The sequence below is a fragment of the Macaca fascicularis genome, chromosome 10 (genome assembly GCF_037993035.2).
Source record: "Macaca fascicularis isolate 582-1 chromosome 10, T2T-MFA8v1.1".
NCBI classification, from domain to species: domain Eukaryota; kingdom Metazoa; phylum Chordata; class Mammalia; order Primates; family Cercopithecidae; genus Macaca; species Macaca fascicularis.
This window is the reverse complement of record NC_088384.1, coordinates 93,298,232-93,318,088: the sequence shown is the minus strand read 5'-3', so window position 1 is coordinate 93,318,088 and position 19,857 is coordinate 93,298,232. Positions and strand designations below refer to the sequence as shown.

Below are 19,857 nucleotides of genomic sequence, written 5' to 3'. Positions count from 1 at the left end.
TGTTGAGGGTATACAAGTTGTATGTAGAGAGAAAATGGGCAATTTTGAAGAACAGGGTACTCACTCAGGAGGCTATCTGCAGGGGCCACCAAAGTAGATCTAATGGGACAGACAGGACTGTCCTAAGTGGAAACCCAACACTTAGACATAAAAATAAAATGCTAATTTCTCATGAAGATCTTAGCTTATCACTGGTTCCCAAACAACAGCAACAAAATGCCTCATTTGAGATGAAAGTTCTAAGCATATTCAAGATCTGTGCATTTGCTCTGTTCAAAGAGTTAACACAAAGGAGAAGTCTATGCTTACTGCTGAGTGAAAGGGAGGACTGTGCTATAAAGAGGCAAAAAGATATCCCATCAGGACCAGGGAAGAAGAGAACTGATCAACCATAAACACCAGAATTACTTGAGAATTAAAACAGCTGTTGTAAAATAATATAGTTAGAAAATTTGGGTACTGGAGGAAGTCTATGCTGCAGTGGGCCATGATCGTGCCACAGCACCCCAGCCTGCATGATACAGCGAGACCCTGTCCAAAAAAACAAAACAAAACAAAAAAATACGACAAAGAAAGTTTGGTATTGGGAAAAACATTTTAGAAGCAAGACTTCTCTATACATCTGGAGTTACAGGCCTAGAAATGCAATATTCCTGCATTATTGAAAGCCTATACTTTTTTTTTTTTTTGAGACACGGTCTCGCTCTGTCACCAGACTAGAGTGCAGTGCCGCAATCTCGGCTCACTGCAACCTCCGCCTCCCAGGTTCAAGCGATTCTCCTGCCTCAGCCTCCTGAGTAGCTGGGACTACAGGTGCCCGCCACCATGCCCTGCTAATTTTTGTATTCTTAGTAGAGACGGGGTTTCACCATATTGGCCAAGATGGTCTCAATCTCTTGACCTCGTGATCCGCCCGCCTCGGCCTCTCAAAGTGCTGGGATTACAGGCGTGAGCCACTACGCCCAGCCAAGCCTGTACTATTTAAAATCCTCTAGGGAGAGGCCAGGCACGGTGGCTCATACCTGTAATCTCAGCACTTTGGGAGGCTAGTTCAAGGCCAGCCTGGCCATCATGGCAAAACTCCATCTCTACTAAAAATACAAAAATTAGCCAGGCATGGTGGTGTGTGCCTGTGATCCCAGCTACTTGGGAGACTGAGGCACAAGAATCACTTGAAACCAGGAGGTGGAGGCAGCAGTGAACCAAAGTCATGCCACTACTCTCCAGCCTGTGTGACAGAGCAAGACTCTGTCTCAAAAAAAGCAATAAAAATAAAAATTAAAAATCCTCCAGGAAAAAAAAATTTTTTTAAATAGAGTTGAAGGGTTCTGTGGCTAGTTCACCCAGTGGTCACGTCTCCATTTCAAGGCTCAGGGAAATGAGCCTTGCCCTCCATTTAATGGGTATGTCCTTGTAAAGGCTACAATTGGCTGTGACCATAGTCCCGATTTCTGAAAGCCTTCCACTAGGAATGACAATCAGAGAGGCACACTTTGGGGATGAATGTCTTACCCTCAGGATAGCCTGTTCGTGAGTGTCGGAAGCAGAGCCCTCGGGCACAACCACAACCGGCACGTGGTAGCGATTATGGGAAAGTACAGCAGCCGCAGACGCCACGCTGAAGGCTTCGGAGAGGGACTCAAAGTTCTTCTTGCTGAAGATTGCGTTCATCAGCTGGATGACCTGATCCTGAAAGAAACATGAAATGCAGCCGTTTCTCTTCCTCTGCTGGGAAGGTGGGAGGGCCACTGCTGTAGAGGAAAGTCACTCCTTATCGGTTTCAGGTGTTCACATGGGAGGTCTTTTGGTCAATGATCCAAATTTGTAGATGGAGAAAACACAAATATTCTGCATTTAAACTTAGAACTTGGATGTGGTTGTTTTTTTCCCATCTTCCGTTATAAACTGAAATTCATGATTTGTCAGTTATTTAATAAGTGCTTACTATACAGGCCAGGCACGGAGACTCATGCCTATAATCCCAGCACTTTGGGAGGCCAAGGCGGGTGGATCACTTGAGGTCAGGAGTTCGAGACCAGTCTGGCCAACATAGTGAAAAACCCCATCTCTACTAAAAATACCAAAATTAGCCAGGCATGGTGGCATGCGCCTATAATCCCATCTACTCAGGAGGCTGAGGCACGAGAACTGCTTGAACCCGGGAGGCGGAGGTTGCAGTGAGCCAAGATCGCACCACTGCACTCCAACCTGGACGACAGAGAAAGACTGTCTGAAAAAAAAATCATAATAATGCTTACTACACAAATGCAGGGTAATTCCAGATAACTACTGAGATATGAAACTATATTATGAAATACACATAATAGTAATTATTTGTTAAATGTCTATATACGCCAGGCATCATGATAGGTGCTTACATGCATTAACTCAAATTTTGACAAAAACTATAAAAGACTGCTATTATCAATGTTTCCCAAAAAACGAAACTGAGGCTAAAGGAGGCTAAGTAACTTCTGCAAGTTACAACAACATTAGCAAGACCAACATTCAATTGTAGGATTGTCTCCGAAGTCCTTCTGCAAGAACATCTGTTCTTTCCTGGTTCCCATTATCCTCCCAGCTAAGCTACCTTTCCTCCCAACCTACTTGTAAGTAGTACATTGAGGCAAAGTTTTTATTTATAAGACCAAACGTTATAGCTAAAATGTACATTAAAAAGAAACTAAAATAACTCTCCATTAAGAACTAATGGGCTGCTTAGAGGAGAAAACTAAAAGCAGTTTTTTTTTAAAAAGTGGAACCTAAAAGGCATTACTAAAATTCTGGAGGTTGTTTGCTTAGGAGGAAACATTTTCCCCTTCAATCAGTTTTGTTTTTTAAAATCTACCATCCAACCAAAGAGCTCTCTTATTCCTGACAGTGTTATTCACAGTCAACATGAAAGAATTTTCTTTCATTGGACCAATTACAATTTTCCATTACTAGGCTGCTGACATGTTAAAATGGGTGACTGTTCACCAGAACTGTTGTGTCAAAAGCAGTGACAGCGAAATTACTCCAGCCAAGTACCTGGTTAGCAGCAGCTTGGAAATAAAGGAAGAAAATGTTTAAGTTGTATATGTACAATACCATTAATTCATCTACTTTACTGTGTATAGGACAATCAGCAAACAATCTGTACCCCAAGACCCCACACTCTTGCACTTTCACCCATAACAGAAATTAAAAGGGAGTATATTTCTAGACCTGCTACACTTAGGACAAAGGAAGAGACACAAAAAGAATGTAAACACTTGAATAACTTATTTGACCATATCCTCTGGAGAAAATATGAAATTAATTCCAATTATCCAAGACAGATAATTATTTACTTAAAGAAACTTGGCACAAAACTTGTAATGCATAAAGAAATGAAAAGTTCTCACTTAAAACCCAAATCTCTCCTCCTAAAATTTAAATAAAAGCAGCTTGTATTTTAAGTACTTTAGATTAAGGGCTGGTAACTTCTCACAGACAAGGGGTACAAAGACGGTCCCACTCAAAAAGACTTCCCACATGCATTCCAACTAAAGGTTCTTTCAGGTTAACAACCTCCTCTTGAGAAAAAGAATGAACTCTTGGCGGATGTGTGATAGACACACATGCCTCTCAGTGAACTATGTCCATCAGCAAAGATTAGCTAAGATTTAGCCGTTGCTGAGGATAAGGGGGAGGGAGGAGAAGCAATTATGAGCCCAGGGAAGGATGTGAATGGGCCACCAGAGTGGAAAGCATTCAGGAGACAAGCAGAAAGGGGTATTGGGAAGAAAGGAAGATGAAACAGGAGTAATACACGTGGCTTCTTTGATATTACCTCGTGACATGTACATACCCCATTTAAAGCAAGTGTGGTTTGTTTACACGTCTGTCTCACTAGCAACCCATTTCTTGAAGATAGGCATTACATCTTTCTATTTCTCATTCTTAATCCCTAACCCAGGACACTGAGTGACAACATCCCAAGGTATGTCTGAACATTCCTCTCTAATAAAAGCTATCCTTAGCAGATAAAGCTGATGACCCCTTTGGGTTTCATGCCTGAAAACTGTTAGATGGGTACCTCCTTAATGGATGGCTCAGTCCCCACATGATCCATGAGCTTGTAGGTGGCAGCCACAAATAACGCTGTTGTTTCCAGTCCTTCTTCAAACTGGAGATACACGCCCCCCAGTTCATCCAGACGAGCAACAAGGTCCTGCCATAACAAAACAGAAACATGCTGGATGTCAAGTAACAGCAGAAATGAGATGCACGAACCACTGTCAACCCCACTGCAGACAGCTTCGTGACATCTCTCACTCTAAATCTGAAGACCACCTCAGTCACTTAATACTTTCTCAAAAATGGTCCTTAGGCAGAGTAAAGTATATCAAACAGACATTTGAGGAGAGCAGTGTCTTCTGCACTTCTGGGAGGGTTCCTTCCTTGGCCCCGTGTATGCAGGCCCAAGCCCAGGAGTCATGGCAGGGAAGGCTCCAGCTACTTTGGGTGGAAGGCCAGTGGGCCAGGCTGCCGTGCACCCAGGAAGCATCGTGACACAGATGGAGTCCGTGGCCATCCATCTGAATACAACCTACAAAGCATGGCGTTTCCCAGAATTTCTTAATGCTCCAAAAGACAAAGAGAGACACACTGCTCTCCTAGGCAACATGACTAGGCAACCAACGTGTCTGTGAAGCATCCAGTGAAAACACCATCAGGACTGCTTGTCAGCCCTGCCAGGCAGTCCATGAAAGAGGCCCCAGAGAAGCATGATATTCTGGACAAAGGCAAGGATAGAGCAATAATAAAAACCACCATCACCACGTCCTGAGCACCTATTATGTAATAGGTACAAATATTGCTCAGGACACAGTACCCTAATACAAAGAACACAAGTGTGCCATGGATATAAGAAGCAATGTAACTGATCCTAACACATCATGCATGGCTATCTGCAAGACTCTTCTACAGCGTATCAAAGATAGGAGCTGGGAAATGTATTTGGCAAAAGATTCACACCTCAATCTCCTCCACGATGCTCCTCAGGTCAGCCTGCTGGGACAGGTGGGATGCTGTCTGCAGAGCCTGGACCGTTCTGGAAGGTAAAGAGTAGAACCCCAATGAATGGCAAGTCTTCTTTCATCTACTCACCCCTTCCCGTACTTGGGACACTTTCACAAATATCCCACTCTTGTTCTTTAGAAGTACAAGTTGGTCTCAGCCTTTAAGGAGTTTACTTATAATCCAGTTAGGATAGGTATGACAAAACCCGGAAAAGATCATCACAGCTGAGAAGGCAACGCAGGCAACAGAACTGGCAAGAAGAAGCGTGGGCCTTGGGCCGGGCGCAGTGGCTCACGCCTGTAATCCCAGCACTTTGGGAGACTGAAGCAGGCAAATTCCTTGAGCCCAGGAGTTCAAGACCAGCTTGGGCAACATGGTGAAACCCCATCTCTACTAAAAATACTGAAAATGAGCCAGGTGTGGTGGCGTGTGCTTGTAGTCCCAACTATTTGGGAGGCTGAGGTGGGAGGATCGCTTGAGCCCAAGATGCAGAGGTTGCAGTGAGCCACTGCACTCCAGCCTGAGCAACAGAGTGAGACCCTGTCTCAGAAGAAAAAAAAAAGATTGAAGCAAAATTCATAAAATTAACGATTTTAAAGTGAACAATGCAGGGATGCTTACTATATTCACAATGTTGTGCAACCACCACCTGTCTAGTTCCCAAATATTTCCATCAGTCTAAAATAAAACCCACTGGTTGAGCATGGTGGCTCACACCTGTAATCCCAATACTTTGGGAGGCCGAGGCAGGAGGATCACTTAAGCTTGGGGGTTCGAAACCAGCCTGGGCAATATAGTGAGACCTCATCTTCACAAAAAATTAAAAAATTAGCTGGATCACTTGAGCTAGGGAGGTCAAGGCTTCAGTGAGCCGTGATTGCACCACTGCACTCAGTCTAGGTGACAGAGTGAGACCCTGTCTCCAAAAAAATAGATAAACAAAACCCACTGAACAGTTTCTCCCCATTGTGTCTCCCCTTTGCCCCCGGCAACCAGTAATCCATGTTCTAGCTCTACGGATTTGCCTACTCTGCTATTTCATAGAAATGGAATCATACGATCTGCATCCTTTTATGTCTGGCTTCTTTCGCTCAGCAGAATGTTTTCAAGGCTCATCCATGTTGTAGCATGTATCTGCACTTCATTCCTTTTTATGGCTTATTCATACAATTTTATCTATAATTCTGGAAGATAAGCTTTTTAAGATGGAACATGATAGGTGTATACATGTAAGACTTGTTAGATTCTGTTCTCTTAAAGCAGATAATTTGGAAAACATAAATGGTGCTTTTCTGGATAAAATGGGGAAAGGAGAAGCCCCCTGGTGGTTAACCGACTGCTACTGCCACCCCAGTGGTTTCCTAATTCCTAAGAGATGACTGGGCCCTTGTGTAAAACCTCCACTTACCAAGTCAATGTGTCAAGGAATGTAGAGCAAGAATCTGTCTGCTTATGTCAAGATCATAACAATTTAGATTCTCTCCATGGGAAACTAATTCCATTAAGATGACAAGTTGGAAAACAGCAGAGTCACAATTTACAGAGAGACAAGCCCTAGAGTACTCAACGACACCTATGGGATGCTTATTGTTATAATACACTTGAGAAAATGAAACCTGAATTTCCAAACGAGATAAAAATCACACATCTGCCCGTGATAAATGCTGTGCTCAGAAAAGGGGGTTAAGATAGCCCAGAAAGAACTTCTCAATTAAGATATCATTTTTTTCTCTTTGGAATGAGCGAGTGCCGCATGGTAACAACCTCAGAAGTTTTAGAACGAAATTAATCCACTGAGTTTTAGAAAGTTTTGTCACTGGCTTTACTTACTTATTCCCCAGCCAGCAATTTCTTTTTCTCTGGAGCATAGTACTGTATTCAAACATTAAGAAAGCAGATCTTATCTTGCTAATATATAGCAGATGATTCAGAGAAATTGATTTATGAGAGACAACAATGAGATCTTCTCAGATGGTTCATTCAAACCTACAAGTATTTTCTTGTTTTCCATTCAAGACAAGTTTACAAACATTCACTTCCTAGAAAAAGCCTATTTAAATATAGAAGGCCCACTTAGAAGAGTTCTAATTTATATCAGATTGCCTTTAATAGGGCAAATTAGTAGTAATATAAGGCATCCGACCAGTTGGATTTCACAATGACCCTATGAGCCATTCTCCAGGTTTGCATATGAAAACACTGAGGCTTAGCAGGGCTAAACAACCTACTCATGGTTACAGCGGTTGAGTAGAAGAGTGGATTTGAACACACTTGTTTCTACTCCAAAGCATATGTTCTTCCTACCTATAAGCTTTCTACAAGACAGCAGAAACACAAAAGTATAGTTTCATCCTTTATTAACTCCTTTGGATACAGACCATGTGCCAGGCTCTCTAAGCACTGCAAATAAAGCTTATGGCTGGGTGTGGTGGCACGTGATTATAATCCCAGCTACTCAGGAGGAGGTGGGAGGATTGCTCAAGCCCAGGAGTTTGAGGTTGTATGATCGCATTGCACTGCAGCCTAGATGACAGAGGGAGACTCTGTCTCAAAAAAAAAAGCTTATGATCTAACATACAAATAACAACGAAGGAAGTAACAAACTCTCTAAGAAAGGGGACCTGTTTGTTAGGAACCTAAGAAACAAATGGTCCAGAAAAGGAACTCCGTTTCCTACATGCCCACCAAGAACCAGGCACTGCGCTAGGGTCTTCACACCTATTATCTCACTTAATCCTGTCAGGTGCTCTGATGTAAGAATTATGGGTTTCATTTTAAAGGCGAGGCTCAGAGAAGTTAGAATATGTGAATATGAGGAGGGTGTAAGGATGACATAGAGGAATGTCAACTGCCTGTGAACCCTGTCCTTAACAAAGCTTTAAGTTTACAGAAAAATCTGATTGTTAGCAAAAACACAAAAAACAAACAGAAAAACCTGAGAAACAATCTCACTGTTTTGAACGGGGGAATTGATATCACCAAACTCTTGCTAAACAATGAACAGGATTCCAGAAATGTACTCCACACCCTCCTTCAGGGTTGCAATTAAATGGTGAACACAAATAAAATAACAACAAAATCATTGTTTTAAATGAGGAGTTTCAGTGTTTTTAAGAAAAAAAAAAAAAAAAAAAACTATAACCGGCCTGGACAACACAGAGAGGCCCCATCTCCACTAAAAACAAAAAATTAGCCGGGCAGCCAGGCACAGTGGCTCATACCTGTAATCCCAGCAATTTGGGAGGCCGAGGCAGGTGGATTGCTTGAGGTCAGGAGTTCAAGACGAGCCTGGCCAATGTAGTAAAACCCTGTCTCTACTAAAAATACAAAAATTAGCCAGGCGTGGTGGCGTGCCTGTAATCCTAGCCACTGAAGACGCTGAGGCAGGAGAACTGCTTGAACTCGGGAGGCCGAGGTTGCAGTGAGCTGAGATCACATCACTGCACTCCAGCCTGGGTAACAGGGTAAGACTCCGCCTCAAAAAAAAAAAAAAAAAAAAAAAATTAGCCAGGCGTGGTACTTTGCACCTGTAGTCCAGCTACTCAGGAGGCTGAGGCAGGAGGATCACTTGAGCCCAGACTTCAAGGCTGCAGTGAGTTGTGATCATACCATTGCACTTCAGCCTGGGTGACAGAGTGAGATCCTGTTTCTAAATAAATAAAAATTTGAAACTACATATATTATCACTTAAGAGCTTAGCAAAAAACACCCTGGAGTTATAACATTTCCATTTATAACAAACAGGTAAGGTGCTTCTCCTTCATCTAAGCTCTTTGCAGAGTAGTAGAGTCTGATTCCTAGAACACTCCACCCTCTGAGCAACCACCTCTCTCACCAGATGCTACCTCTCACAACTTCCAGGGATCCTGGAGCCAACACTTTGCAGAGCCTCCACTGCCAACATGCCATCTTGCCCTGGCCAAGCCTCAACAAAACATGCACGTGGCTCCTTCTGAGTTATCTGCCCTTGCTCTAGCCCTCCAACCTCACAAGGCAGCTGGATCTCTAGGTGATGGCGTGCTCATACTCCGGCTCAGCACCTGCCTTCTGTTTGCAAGGCGTGCAGAAGACTGCGTCCATGTGAGCTCCACGAGAACAGGGACCTTACCTGCCTTCGTGCAATCATGCCTGCGGTGCCTTGCACAGCACCTGGCACACAGAAGTATTTACTGAAGTACTTGCCCAGGAAGTATTTGCTGAACCAATGAATGAGCCCTCTTAGGATAGGGCCCGAGACAAATGAAGCCTGAGAAGTGCTCGAGATGACAACTCACGCCAGCACAGTCTCCTCCTTGCTGAGACGAGCAGTAAGGGCACTGAGTGCTTCTTGGGATGCCAAAGGAAGGCCAAAGCCGCTTAGAGCTGCAACTGCATGGTAGATCTGGTTAACAGATGAGTCCTCACTGACAGCTGCCAGAAGCAGATCTTTGGTCTCATTTGAAATAGAGATCTAAGAAAGAATTGGCAGACACAGAGTTTTAGAACAGGTCTTGGCAATTTGTGGCAGGCATGGCAAAGACAGCATGCAGAGCAGCTGCCAAAGTCACCTCCGCCTCATGTATGCTGATTCCCCTCTAATCCCCAGATACCAGGATGAAATGTTTGTAAAACCTCGGTACGACACCCCCATCTGAAAAGATGCTGACAAATTACCTTTCTACTTATACGGTTCTCCTGTGTTCAATAAAATGACTTTTCAGAAACCTCATGTAGGGGTACACTTCGAACAGTTTTAAATGTTAAAGGGAGATGAAAGGAAAAAATCAAGACCTCCCAGAAGAAAGGTAAAAACTGTATGAAAAGGTTATTTAAAACCCTTGAAAAGTAAAAACATAGGAGAAACATAAACTACACTTTCTTAAGGAAAAGCAACGGACTCTCCGCAACAATGGACTCTCATTGTTAAAAAAAGGATTTTTGACATGACCCTTCCCCTTTAAAAATGCACTATTTTTTTTTTTTTTTTAAATAGTTAAAAGTCATTGTCAGTGTAGGAACCCGGACTCACCTCACATCCTGAGAGGGCCTGGCTGGCCTGGGCGGCGTAGAAGAGGGAATCCACATTGCTGGGATCAAGGTTAGATCTGATGTAGGTACATGCTTTCTACACAGCAGGGAAAAGTCAGTGTTAAGTGGTGATACATGTAGTGAACCAGGAAAAGCAAAGGCATTTTTAGATAACATTCGAAGTCATTATAGATGGCTTGAAGAAGGAGCTACATGAATTTAGTTTTTAAGTAGTTACTTTCCACAGGACACGGTTTTACCCAAAATTGCTGACTTCGTACAAACAGCAGTAAGTCTAAAGGCACTTGAGTCCTTCTGAATCTTAGAAAGGAAAGAAGGAAACCACTTCCCGAATCACCTGTCTGGCCATGGCCTGTGCTGGGTATTTATGAAGCTCTTCATTTTAATGACATAACGACCCTTTGGTAGAGATTATCACTATCCCCATTTACCTGAAAAAGAAACTGGGGCTTGAAATTGGTAAGTAATCTGATGAAGGTGACAAAGCTACTAAGTGGCAGAGTCTCTTCTGATTCCAACTGTACTGGCATTTCCACTTAGATGTCACCAAGGCCAAGTCAGGCTCAACAAATCTAAAATGAGCTTAAGGCTGGGTGCAGTGGCTCACATCTGTAATCCCAGGCCTTTGGGAGGCTGAGGCAGGAGGACCGCTTGAGCTCAGGAGTTCGAGAACAGCCTGGGTAACATGGTAAGATCCCATCTCCACAAAAAATTCAAACATTAGCTGAGCAGGTGGCGGGTACCTGTGGTCCCAGCTACCTGGGAGGCTGAGGTAGGAGGACTGCTTGAAGTTGAGGCTGCAGTGAGTCATGTTCATGCCACTACACTCCAGCCTGGGAGACAAAGCGAGACTCAGTCCCCCAAAAAATAAAAATAAAAAATAAAATGAGCTTAAAACTTTCTATTTCTTCACCAGGACTTCCCAGCTCATGCACAGGTAACGCCATGCATCCAGCAACCCAAACCAGAAATCTGGGAACCATCCTTGACTTTTCCCTACCCCTCCAAGACTATCAAGTCTACCTCTTTTTCATTTCTCAGGCCCAGTCCCGCCTCTGGTTTCTGTCACTGCCTTAGGGCAGGCCCTTGCCCTTTCTCACCTAGATTGTCCCAGTAATCTCCTAAGTGGTCTAAAGCCATGCAATCCATTCTGCACACTGCTTCAAGACTGATCTTCACAAAATACAAGTGTAACCGTGTTGCTTTACCTTTAAAATCCTCCAGTGGTTCCCTATTTTTCTCAGACAAGATCCAACTTCTGACTCAGCATGAAAGGCCCTCATGACTGACCCTCCCTCTCCATGCTGCCTTCATCACCATAGCCCTAATTCCAACTCCAAAATCTTACCCTCCAGCCTCCTGCAGCTATACCACGCTCTTGCCATTTCACATTTGACGCTGCTACCCACCCTGCCCTGCCGGGAGCACCTTTTCCTTGTCCTTCCTGCCAGCCAAACCAGGCCCTACCTTCAACTCTGCTCAGATGTTCACCTCTTCCAGACAGTCCTCCCAGAAGAGGCCAGGTATCCACCCTCTCAAGTGCTCCCCCAAAGCACATACCACACCGTACTTACTAGTTCCCCCAGTGACTAGTGGCCCAAGATCAGGGACTTTGCCAAATGCCCATCACAGTGACTGGCACAGAGGAAGCACATCACAAAACCCCCAAACTCCTGGTACTGCGACTCTCCTCGACTCCAAGAAACAGTATCAAACCATTAGACTACCAATATTTTGGTTGAAGTAATATAAAATTCAGCTATTCAAAAAGATGTGGTAATAGTAACAGTTAAAAGTGGGTGCTGGTTGGGCACAGTGGCTCACGCCTATAATTCTAAAACTTTAGGAAGGTGAGGCTGAAGAATTGTTTGAGGCTGTGGTGAGCTGTGATTGCACCACTGCAGTCTGGCATGGGTGGCAGGGCAACAACCTGTCTCAAAAAAAAGAAAAAGGCTGGGCACGGTGGCGCACACCTGTAATCTCAGCACTTTGGGAGGCCAAGGCGGGCGGATCACAAGGTCAGGAGATCAAGACCATCCTAGCTAACACGGTGAAACCCCATCTCTACTAAAAATACAAAAACAAAATTAGCCAGGCGTGGTGGCGGGCACCTGTAGTCCCAATTACTCGGGAGGCTGAGGCAGAAGCGTGAACCCAGGAGGCGGAGCTTGCAATGAGCCAAGATCACACCACTGCACTCCAGCCTGGGCGACAGAGTGAGACTCTGTCTCAAAAAAAAAAAAAAAAAATTGGGGGTGCTGGGCGCGGTGGCACTTGCCTGTAGCTCCAGCTACTCAGGAGGCTGAGGCAGGAGAGTCACTTGAGCCCGGGAGGCGGAGGTTGCAGTGAGCTGAGATCGTGCCACCATACTCCAGCCTGGACGACAGAGTGAGACTCCTTCTCTCCCGCCAAAAAAAAAGGTAGGGGGTGCTCCTGGAGAGTAGGACAGGGTGGAGGGCAGGGGCAGCACGCTGCCTTTCACTAACAGCTATTTTGTATTGTCCAATGTTTTACTGTGTGTACATGCTACTCCAACCAAAACTTTTTTTTTTAATTTTATGAATGAATTTTTTTTTTTTTTTTGCATCAATTAGGGATCTGAAGAGAACAAGTAAAGCTACTCAAAGAGCCCTAGCGGTGGAATGCGAGGAAGCTGAAAACGTGTGCTTTGTCGCCATCTGGTGCTGTAACAATGGAACAACACTGGAGACCCCAAAACAATGACTACGGTTACTTCTACCTCTACCATTACCTCCTTTTGAGCACTTAAAATGTGTCAAAAGCTGTTCGAAGTGCTTTATGTGCATTTCCCATTTAATCCCCAATCTATCTCATGCATCGGGCATTCTTATTACCTTAAGTTTACAGATAAGAAAACTGAGGCATTAGAAAGGCAAAGTAACCTGTCCAAAGTCACTCAGCTTTTAACTAGGGGAACTAGAATTCCCTGGCTCCAGAATAGCCTGGCTCTGGTGTCTGAGCTATAAAACCTCTACTTCTCAAGAGCCCACTAAAAGCAATCTATTCTGGAGTAAGACAAGCATCATTCCTACACTTTGCAAAGACAAATCAAGGTAAACCGGTCCAGTGTTCAGTGGCTTCAAAGCCCAAGATGTTGACAGCAGAGTTCACAGGGCAGCAGAAGCAGGGAGACCTCCCAGAACTGCTCAGCCTGCTCAGCGAGCCCACCCAGTGCTGAGGCTTCAGCCAGCCGCTCTCGGGGGACTGGAAACTTTGACTCCAGCTGCCCTCCAACGTTCTAGACTCATCTTCCCCACTGAAGGCTGAAAACTGCCCCCTAAATGTCCACCCCCAATCTGCTTGCTTCCAACTTTCTGTGCTAATACTCCAATTAATCAAATACCCTCTTGAGCAAAAAAGAACAGCAGTGATTTCTTCCATCGTAGGTTTTCCCCTACAACTCTCTGAACTGAATCAAACATGGAGTCCTACAGAAAAGACAGCAAATCTCTCTCATCCGCCCTCCCCTCCCCTATTTCCTCCATAAACAGCTCCCCGCTACTCTCGCTGCCTCTCAGGCTGTGCTTTGTAATCTCTTCAGACTTTGTTACTGTGATGTGCTGCCCAGGCACACACTGGCTGGGGCCCCATACCAGACCCTTTCTAACCGGGCCCACTTTTCCCCAGGTGCTTCTTCCTGCACTTCCCCACCCACCTCTGCTCCAGCTGCGAAAGCACCTCACTGCCCCAAAGCACAACAAGCACTTGGAAGCCTCCAGGCTTTGCACACCCTGTTCTCTCCATCTGGAAGCCCATTACCTCGTCAATTCAACTTCTCCTATAACGTATTAACAAAACTCAAGACTTATTTTAAAATACAACTTCCTGACCAGGCATGATGGCTATAATCCCAGCACTTTGGGAGGCTGAGGCGGGTGGATCACCTGAGGTCAGGAGTTCGAGACCAGCCTGACCAACATAGTGAAACTCCATCTCTACTAAAATTACAAATATTAGCCAGGCGTGGGGGTGCGTGCCTGTAGTCCCAGCTAGTTGGGAGGCTGAGGCAGGAGAATCGCTTGAACCCGGGAGGCGGCGGTTACAGTGAACCGAGATCGAGCCACTGCACGCTAGCCTGGGTGACAAGAGCAAAACTTTCAAACAACAACTTCCCTCAACCCTTCTCTCCCCTCCAGTGCCACCTTCTCTCTTCCCACACAGCCACACTGCTCCAGTCTTCATGTCCTCACTTCCACTCACTCCACTTTGGCTTCTGCCCCCAGCACACCAGTGGCAACCTCCAGATTGTCAAAGCAGAGGATATTTTCCAGTGCTCACTCCTCAACGATGGACAGACCAATCACATCCTCACTGGGAAACATGCGCGCCCGTAGCCTTCTGGGATACCACCGCACCCTTCCTGGGTCTCCTACTTCTCTGGCAGCTCCTCCCTCAGTTTCAAGCTCTCCTGCTGTTTTCTCAACTCCTAGGCTGGGCTCTCATCCCACCACCTCCTGCCTCCCTAGGCCATTCCATCCGTGCCCATGGCTTCATCCTAAACTTCTATGCAGATAATTCTCAGACCCTTAACTCCAGCCCAGACTCTCTCAATAGTCACTTACATGACTCAAAGGTATTTCAAGCTCACCATGGTAAAGAACAAATTCGTGATCTTTCCCAGACAAATCCCATTCTTTTCCTGTGTTGCTATCTTATGGAATGGCCCAACCACCCATCCATGCAGCAGAAGCAGAAAGGCCAGGTGTTATCTTTTGTACCCCTCCTGCATTCAATCTTGCCCTGTAGCCCCCTGCTATGGTCTGTCTCCCAAAAAGCAAGAGCGAAATCTTTCCGAAATGCAAGTTGAATCACGATACTAGCTATTTAAAATCTATTGCTCATTGGAAACAGATCAGAACTCTTCCTGTGTGGGCCAAGGCACTGTGGCTTGGCCCCAGCCTGCCTCACTCGTCTCCCTCCCTCCCACTCTGTTCCACACACCTCCTCCTTTCAATCTCAAATGTAACCTGCTCTCTATCCTCCGCACAGGCTGTTCCCTCTGCCTGAAGTCCCTTCCCTCCTTCGTCTCACAGTTAACTCCTCCTCTCCCTTTAGAATTCAGATCCATCATACCTTCCTTCACTCCAGTGCCTACCACATGCCAGGTGCTGTTCTAGGAACTGGGGATACACAACAAATAAAATGGACAAAGTCCCTGCCCTTAAGAAGTAGAGTGAGATTAGGGTGATGTAGAGAGGTTTGAGTTTTGGGTTTGGGGTTTGTTTTGTTTTTGTTTGTTTTGAGACAGGGTCTTGCCCTCTCACACAGGCTGGAGTGCAGTGGCACGATCGTAGCTCACTGTAGCCTCCAACTCCTGGGCTCCAGCAATCCTCCGTCCTCAGCCTTCTGAGTGGTTGGGACTACAGGCACACACCACTATGTCAGATAATTTTTTAACTTTTTGTAGAGACAGGGTCTCGTTTTGTTGCCCAGGCTGTTTTCAGACTCCTGGCTTCAGGCAATCCTCCCACCTCAGCCTTCCAAAGTACTAGTATTACAGGTGTGAGCCAACACACCCAGCCCAGAATGAGATCTAAATTCGGAGATTTCCTCAGGAAAGCCTTTCCTGGCAAATCAAAGTACCCTATTCTATCCCTATAAAAGTCCCCTATTTATAACAGCACATATTTCACCTTCATAAAACTTACCACTGTTACAAATATTCGTGCATATATTTGATTACATGACTAATGCCTATCTCAGCTATTAGACAATATATTCTTAAGAGTGCAGGGGCCCTCTCCCTCTTTATGGTTCAAGAGTAAATCCCCAGTGCCTAGCACTATACCTAGTGCATAGCAGAAACTCACTACATATTTGCTGAATGATCAAATGAAACCTGCACCAGCCAGCACACATGGCAACACCCACTGTGCAAGATTTGGCATACAGTGTGAGTGCCGGCTCCCTCTGCTGGACTCCCATGGTACTTTCCACAAACAGCCCGTCTGCCTCTTTGCACTCAGCACTGTATTACCGTACTCTCAGTGGATAATGAGCTCTCTTGTCTTCTCTGCGTTTAGCACAATGTCTAGCACACAGCAGAGGCTCCATAAACGATCACTGCCTGAAAGATTGCCTCATTCTCTGCTCTCCCCAGGAATGAACTGAGTGCTTGAGCCACAAACAAATATACTTACTACTATATGCACTCGTCATGTGCCAGGCACTATGCTAAGCACTTTATACTTATTATCTCATTTAGTGCTCACAACACTTTATAAGGGATGCATTTTGTAAAAATAATTTGTTTTTTTTTGAGACAGGGTCTTGCTTTGTTGCCCAGGCTGGAGCGCACTGGTGCCATCACAGCTAACTGCAGCCTTAAACTCCTGGGCTCAAGCGATCTCCCTGCCTTCCTGCCTCAGCCACCTAAGTAGCTAGGACTAGAGGTGCATGCCACCATGCCCAGCTAATTTCTTTCATTTTTTGCAGAAATTGGGCGGGAAGGGGGGGGGGTCTCACCATGTTGCCCAGGCTGGTCTCAAACTCCTGGCCTCAAATGATCCTCCCACCCCAGCCTCCCAAAGTGCTGGAATTACAGGCATGAGCCACTGTGCCCAGCATGTTCTTAATCTTGTAAAAAGCTAAACAATGATATCCATAAAATCACCATTCTGATATGCTTATGTTTTATATAAATATAACTCAAATGAAAAATGCTCACTCTTTTTTTTTTTTTTTTTGAGACAGAATCTCGCTCTATCACCCATGCTGGAGTGTAGTCGTGTGATCTCGGCCCACTTTAAGCTCTACCTCCCAGGTTCACGCCATTTTCCTGCCTTGGCCTCCCGAGTAGCTGGGACTACAGGTGTCCGCCACCACACCTAGCTAATTTTTTTGTATTTTTAATAGAGACGGGGTTTCACTGTATTAGCCAGGATGGTCTTGATCTCCTGACCTCGTGATCCACACGCCTTGGCCTCCCAAAGTGCTGGGATTACATGTGTGAGGCACTGTGACCGGCCTTTTGTTTTTTTTTTTTTTTTTGAGACAGGGTCTCACTCTGTCACCTAGGCTGGAGTGTAGCAGCACGATCTCGGCTCACTGCAACCTCTGCCTCTGGGTTCAAGTGATTCTCCTGCCTCGGCCTCCCGAGTAGCTGGGATTATAGGCATGCCCACCACGTCTGGCTAACTTTTGTATTTTTAGTAGAGACAGGGTTTTGCCGTGTTGGCCAGGCTGGTCTCCAACTCCTGACCTCAAGGGATCCACCGACCTCAGCCTCCCAAAGTGCTGAGATTACAGGCCTGTAATCTTTTTAACAACTAAAATCAACTCTCATTCCACACTGCTGTCTCCATAGTTTCTATTCTCAGTAAACCCCATTTCTCCCAGTTTCGCTGCTAAAACCTCTTGTGAGATAATAACCAAAATCTCTCCAAAGATCAATCTGTGAGAACAATCAACAGTGTATCTAGTGGAGCCCAGGGAGTTCTCTCTACTGAGCTGAAGGCAACAACGGCTGAGCAGGACATGCACCACTACACGGAAGTGATAGTAATGAAGACTTTCTCTCAATGGATTTATGTAGTTTGCACATCTAATGAGGAAATTCAACAGCTCTGAAACATCCGTATAACTCCCTTTCTTCCATTACTTATAATGCATACACTACCTAATCAACAGAGCACATTTCATAAGCAATTAGAATGCAGTATGTGATTAACTCATTTATTTTCTGATTAGCAGGCACATTTAGAGAGCTCTCATTTTGATTGAGCTGAAGTTTTACAGTTCAAATATTTGTTAGACACCTGTGTGTCAGAGGTATGCTAAGCAGTGGGGATGACAGTCTGAAAAAACAATGTCAATCAATGTGTACCAACTGCTACTACTATTTATATATAGTCATGCTAATCATAAGGTTAATACTACATATTACCACATGCCATCAACGTGCTAACGACCCCGCACACATTACCTGTAAACTTAGTATTATTGTCTCCATCTTACCGATGACAGAACAAACATTTTGAAAGGTTAAGGAAGCTGCACAGGTGACTCCGGTGTGAAGTTTTGAAGTCAACACCTTGAAGCCAAGCTCTCTGACTTCAGTGTCTGTATTGTAAACATAAAGCCACAGCCAGCCCAATCATGTAATTAACGCAAGTCACACTGCATAGCAGCTGTCCGGATGCCTCTCAATCTACATCTTCAGCCCTAACCAACATCCCGCAAACTTGTGATGATGGCAGAGAATAGCTTTGGGGGTATGTCTTCGACCTAAATCTCCTACAGAACTCCAAATCACGACACAGATCAAAAGACATGCTCTGGATGAAGTGGGAGCACCTCATTCATCCGTGACCCCCCTACACTGAATCCTGTGGTTCCACTAAAGTTTGAAAACCTTCAGGAGAAACTTTTCATCCTGCATTCAGATCCTGCCAAAGGTCAACATTACTATTCCAATGTTATCTCCTATACCTCACAATATAAAACCTCTAGTCAATTTGCTCTTTCTCCCCAGGGCCTCTAAAGACATCACCGAAAACCAGAGCAGAAATACAAAGCATCACTACAAAAGGCACCGTGAATACAGTGTCTGTGCCAGGCACTGTCTGAACTCACCTAAACAAAGTATAAATAGAAGCAAACCTTTTCAGTGTAAGAACGATAATAGCTACCATTTCCTTTGAGGGGCATACTGTAATTTCACTTTCTTCTTACAATGATTCAGTGAGGTAGGCTTCATAACTCCCTTTTCAGAGAGGTGGAGCCAGAATTAAAAGCTTGGGTTAACTGACTCTGATGTGTATACTCTTACTTTTGAGAAGAACTAATTTTATCAGGAGGTACATTCACCTTTAGGGTTTATAAGAGTGAAATCATGAGGAAAAGTCTGTTTCTTTAACAGAATCACACACAGGAAGAAAACATTGGGCAGAAACGGAGAGCTGGTTGTTAGGAAAAAATTTGAGTAAGCTGGATCTCATATAGCTGGGATCAGCAAACTTTTTCTGTAAAGGACCAGTTGGTAAATACTTCAGGCTTTTTTTTTTTTTGAGATGGAGTCTGGCTCTGTCACCCAGGCTGGAGTGCGGTGGCCAGATCTCAGCTCACTGCAAGCTCCGCCTCCCGGGTTTACGCCATTCTCCTGCCTTAGCCTCCCGAGTAGCTGGGACTACAGGCGCCCGCCACCTCGCCCAGCTAGTTTTTTATATTTTATATTTTTAGTAGAGACGGGGTTTCACCGTGTTAGCCAGGATGGTCTTGATCTCCTGACCTCGAGATCCGCCTGTCTCGGCCTCCCAAAGTGCTGGGATTACAGGCTTGAGTCACTACGCCCAGCCATACTTCAGGCTTTATGGCCAGCCTAGTAACTATTTAACTCTACAGTTAAACTGAAAAACAGTTGTACCTAATGTGTAAATGAATGCATGTTCACACACACACACACACACACACACACAGTTTGGCCCACTGGCAAAAATGGAACATTTTGAGCATCAAAAAGAATAACAATCGAAATGGATTGAAAGATACCAATTGCAGCCGAGAGGGGTGGCTCACGCCTATAATCCCAGCACTTTGGGAGGCCAAGGTGGGTGGATCACCTGAGGTTAAGAGTTCGGGACCAGCCTGGCCAACATGGCAAAACCCTGTCGCTACCAAAAAATACAAAAATTAGCCAGGCGTGGTGGAGAATGCCTGTAGTCCCAGCTACTTGGGAGACTGAGGCCGGAAGGTCGCTTGAACCTAGGAGGCGGAGGTTGCAGTGAGCTGAGACTGCAAAACTGCACTCCAGCCTGTATGACA

General features: G+C 45.0%; 1 protein-coding gene across 7 annotated transcripts in view; it reads right to left on the bottom strand.

The window, feature by feature from the left end:
• RPN2 (ribophorin II) overlaps positions 1-19,857 on the bottom strand; it is a 59,540-nt gene that overhangs the window by 32,113 nt on the left and 7,570 nt on the right. For 4 of the 7 annotated variants that reach the window (XM_005568947.4, XM_005568948.4, XM_045362954.2 and 1 more), the window contains exons 3-7: positions 10,055-10,150; positions 9,321-9,496; positions 5,002-5,077; positions 4,061-4,195; positions 1,513-1,689 (exon numbers count right to left, since the gene is read on the bottom strand). In XM_005568947.4, the coding sequence (XP_005569004.1) occupies positions 1,513-1,689; positions 4,061-4,195; positions 5,002-5,077; positions 9,321-9,496; positions 10,055-10,150 (660 nt within the window). The remainder of the gene's footprint in view (positions 1-1,512; positions 1,690-4,060; positions 4,196-5,001; positions 5,078-9,320; positions 9,497-10,054; positions 10,151-19,857) is intronic. The other 3 variants (XM_005568950.4, XM_074005292.1, XM_074005294.1) reach the window with 1 other exon arrangement.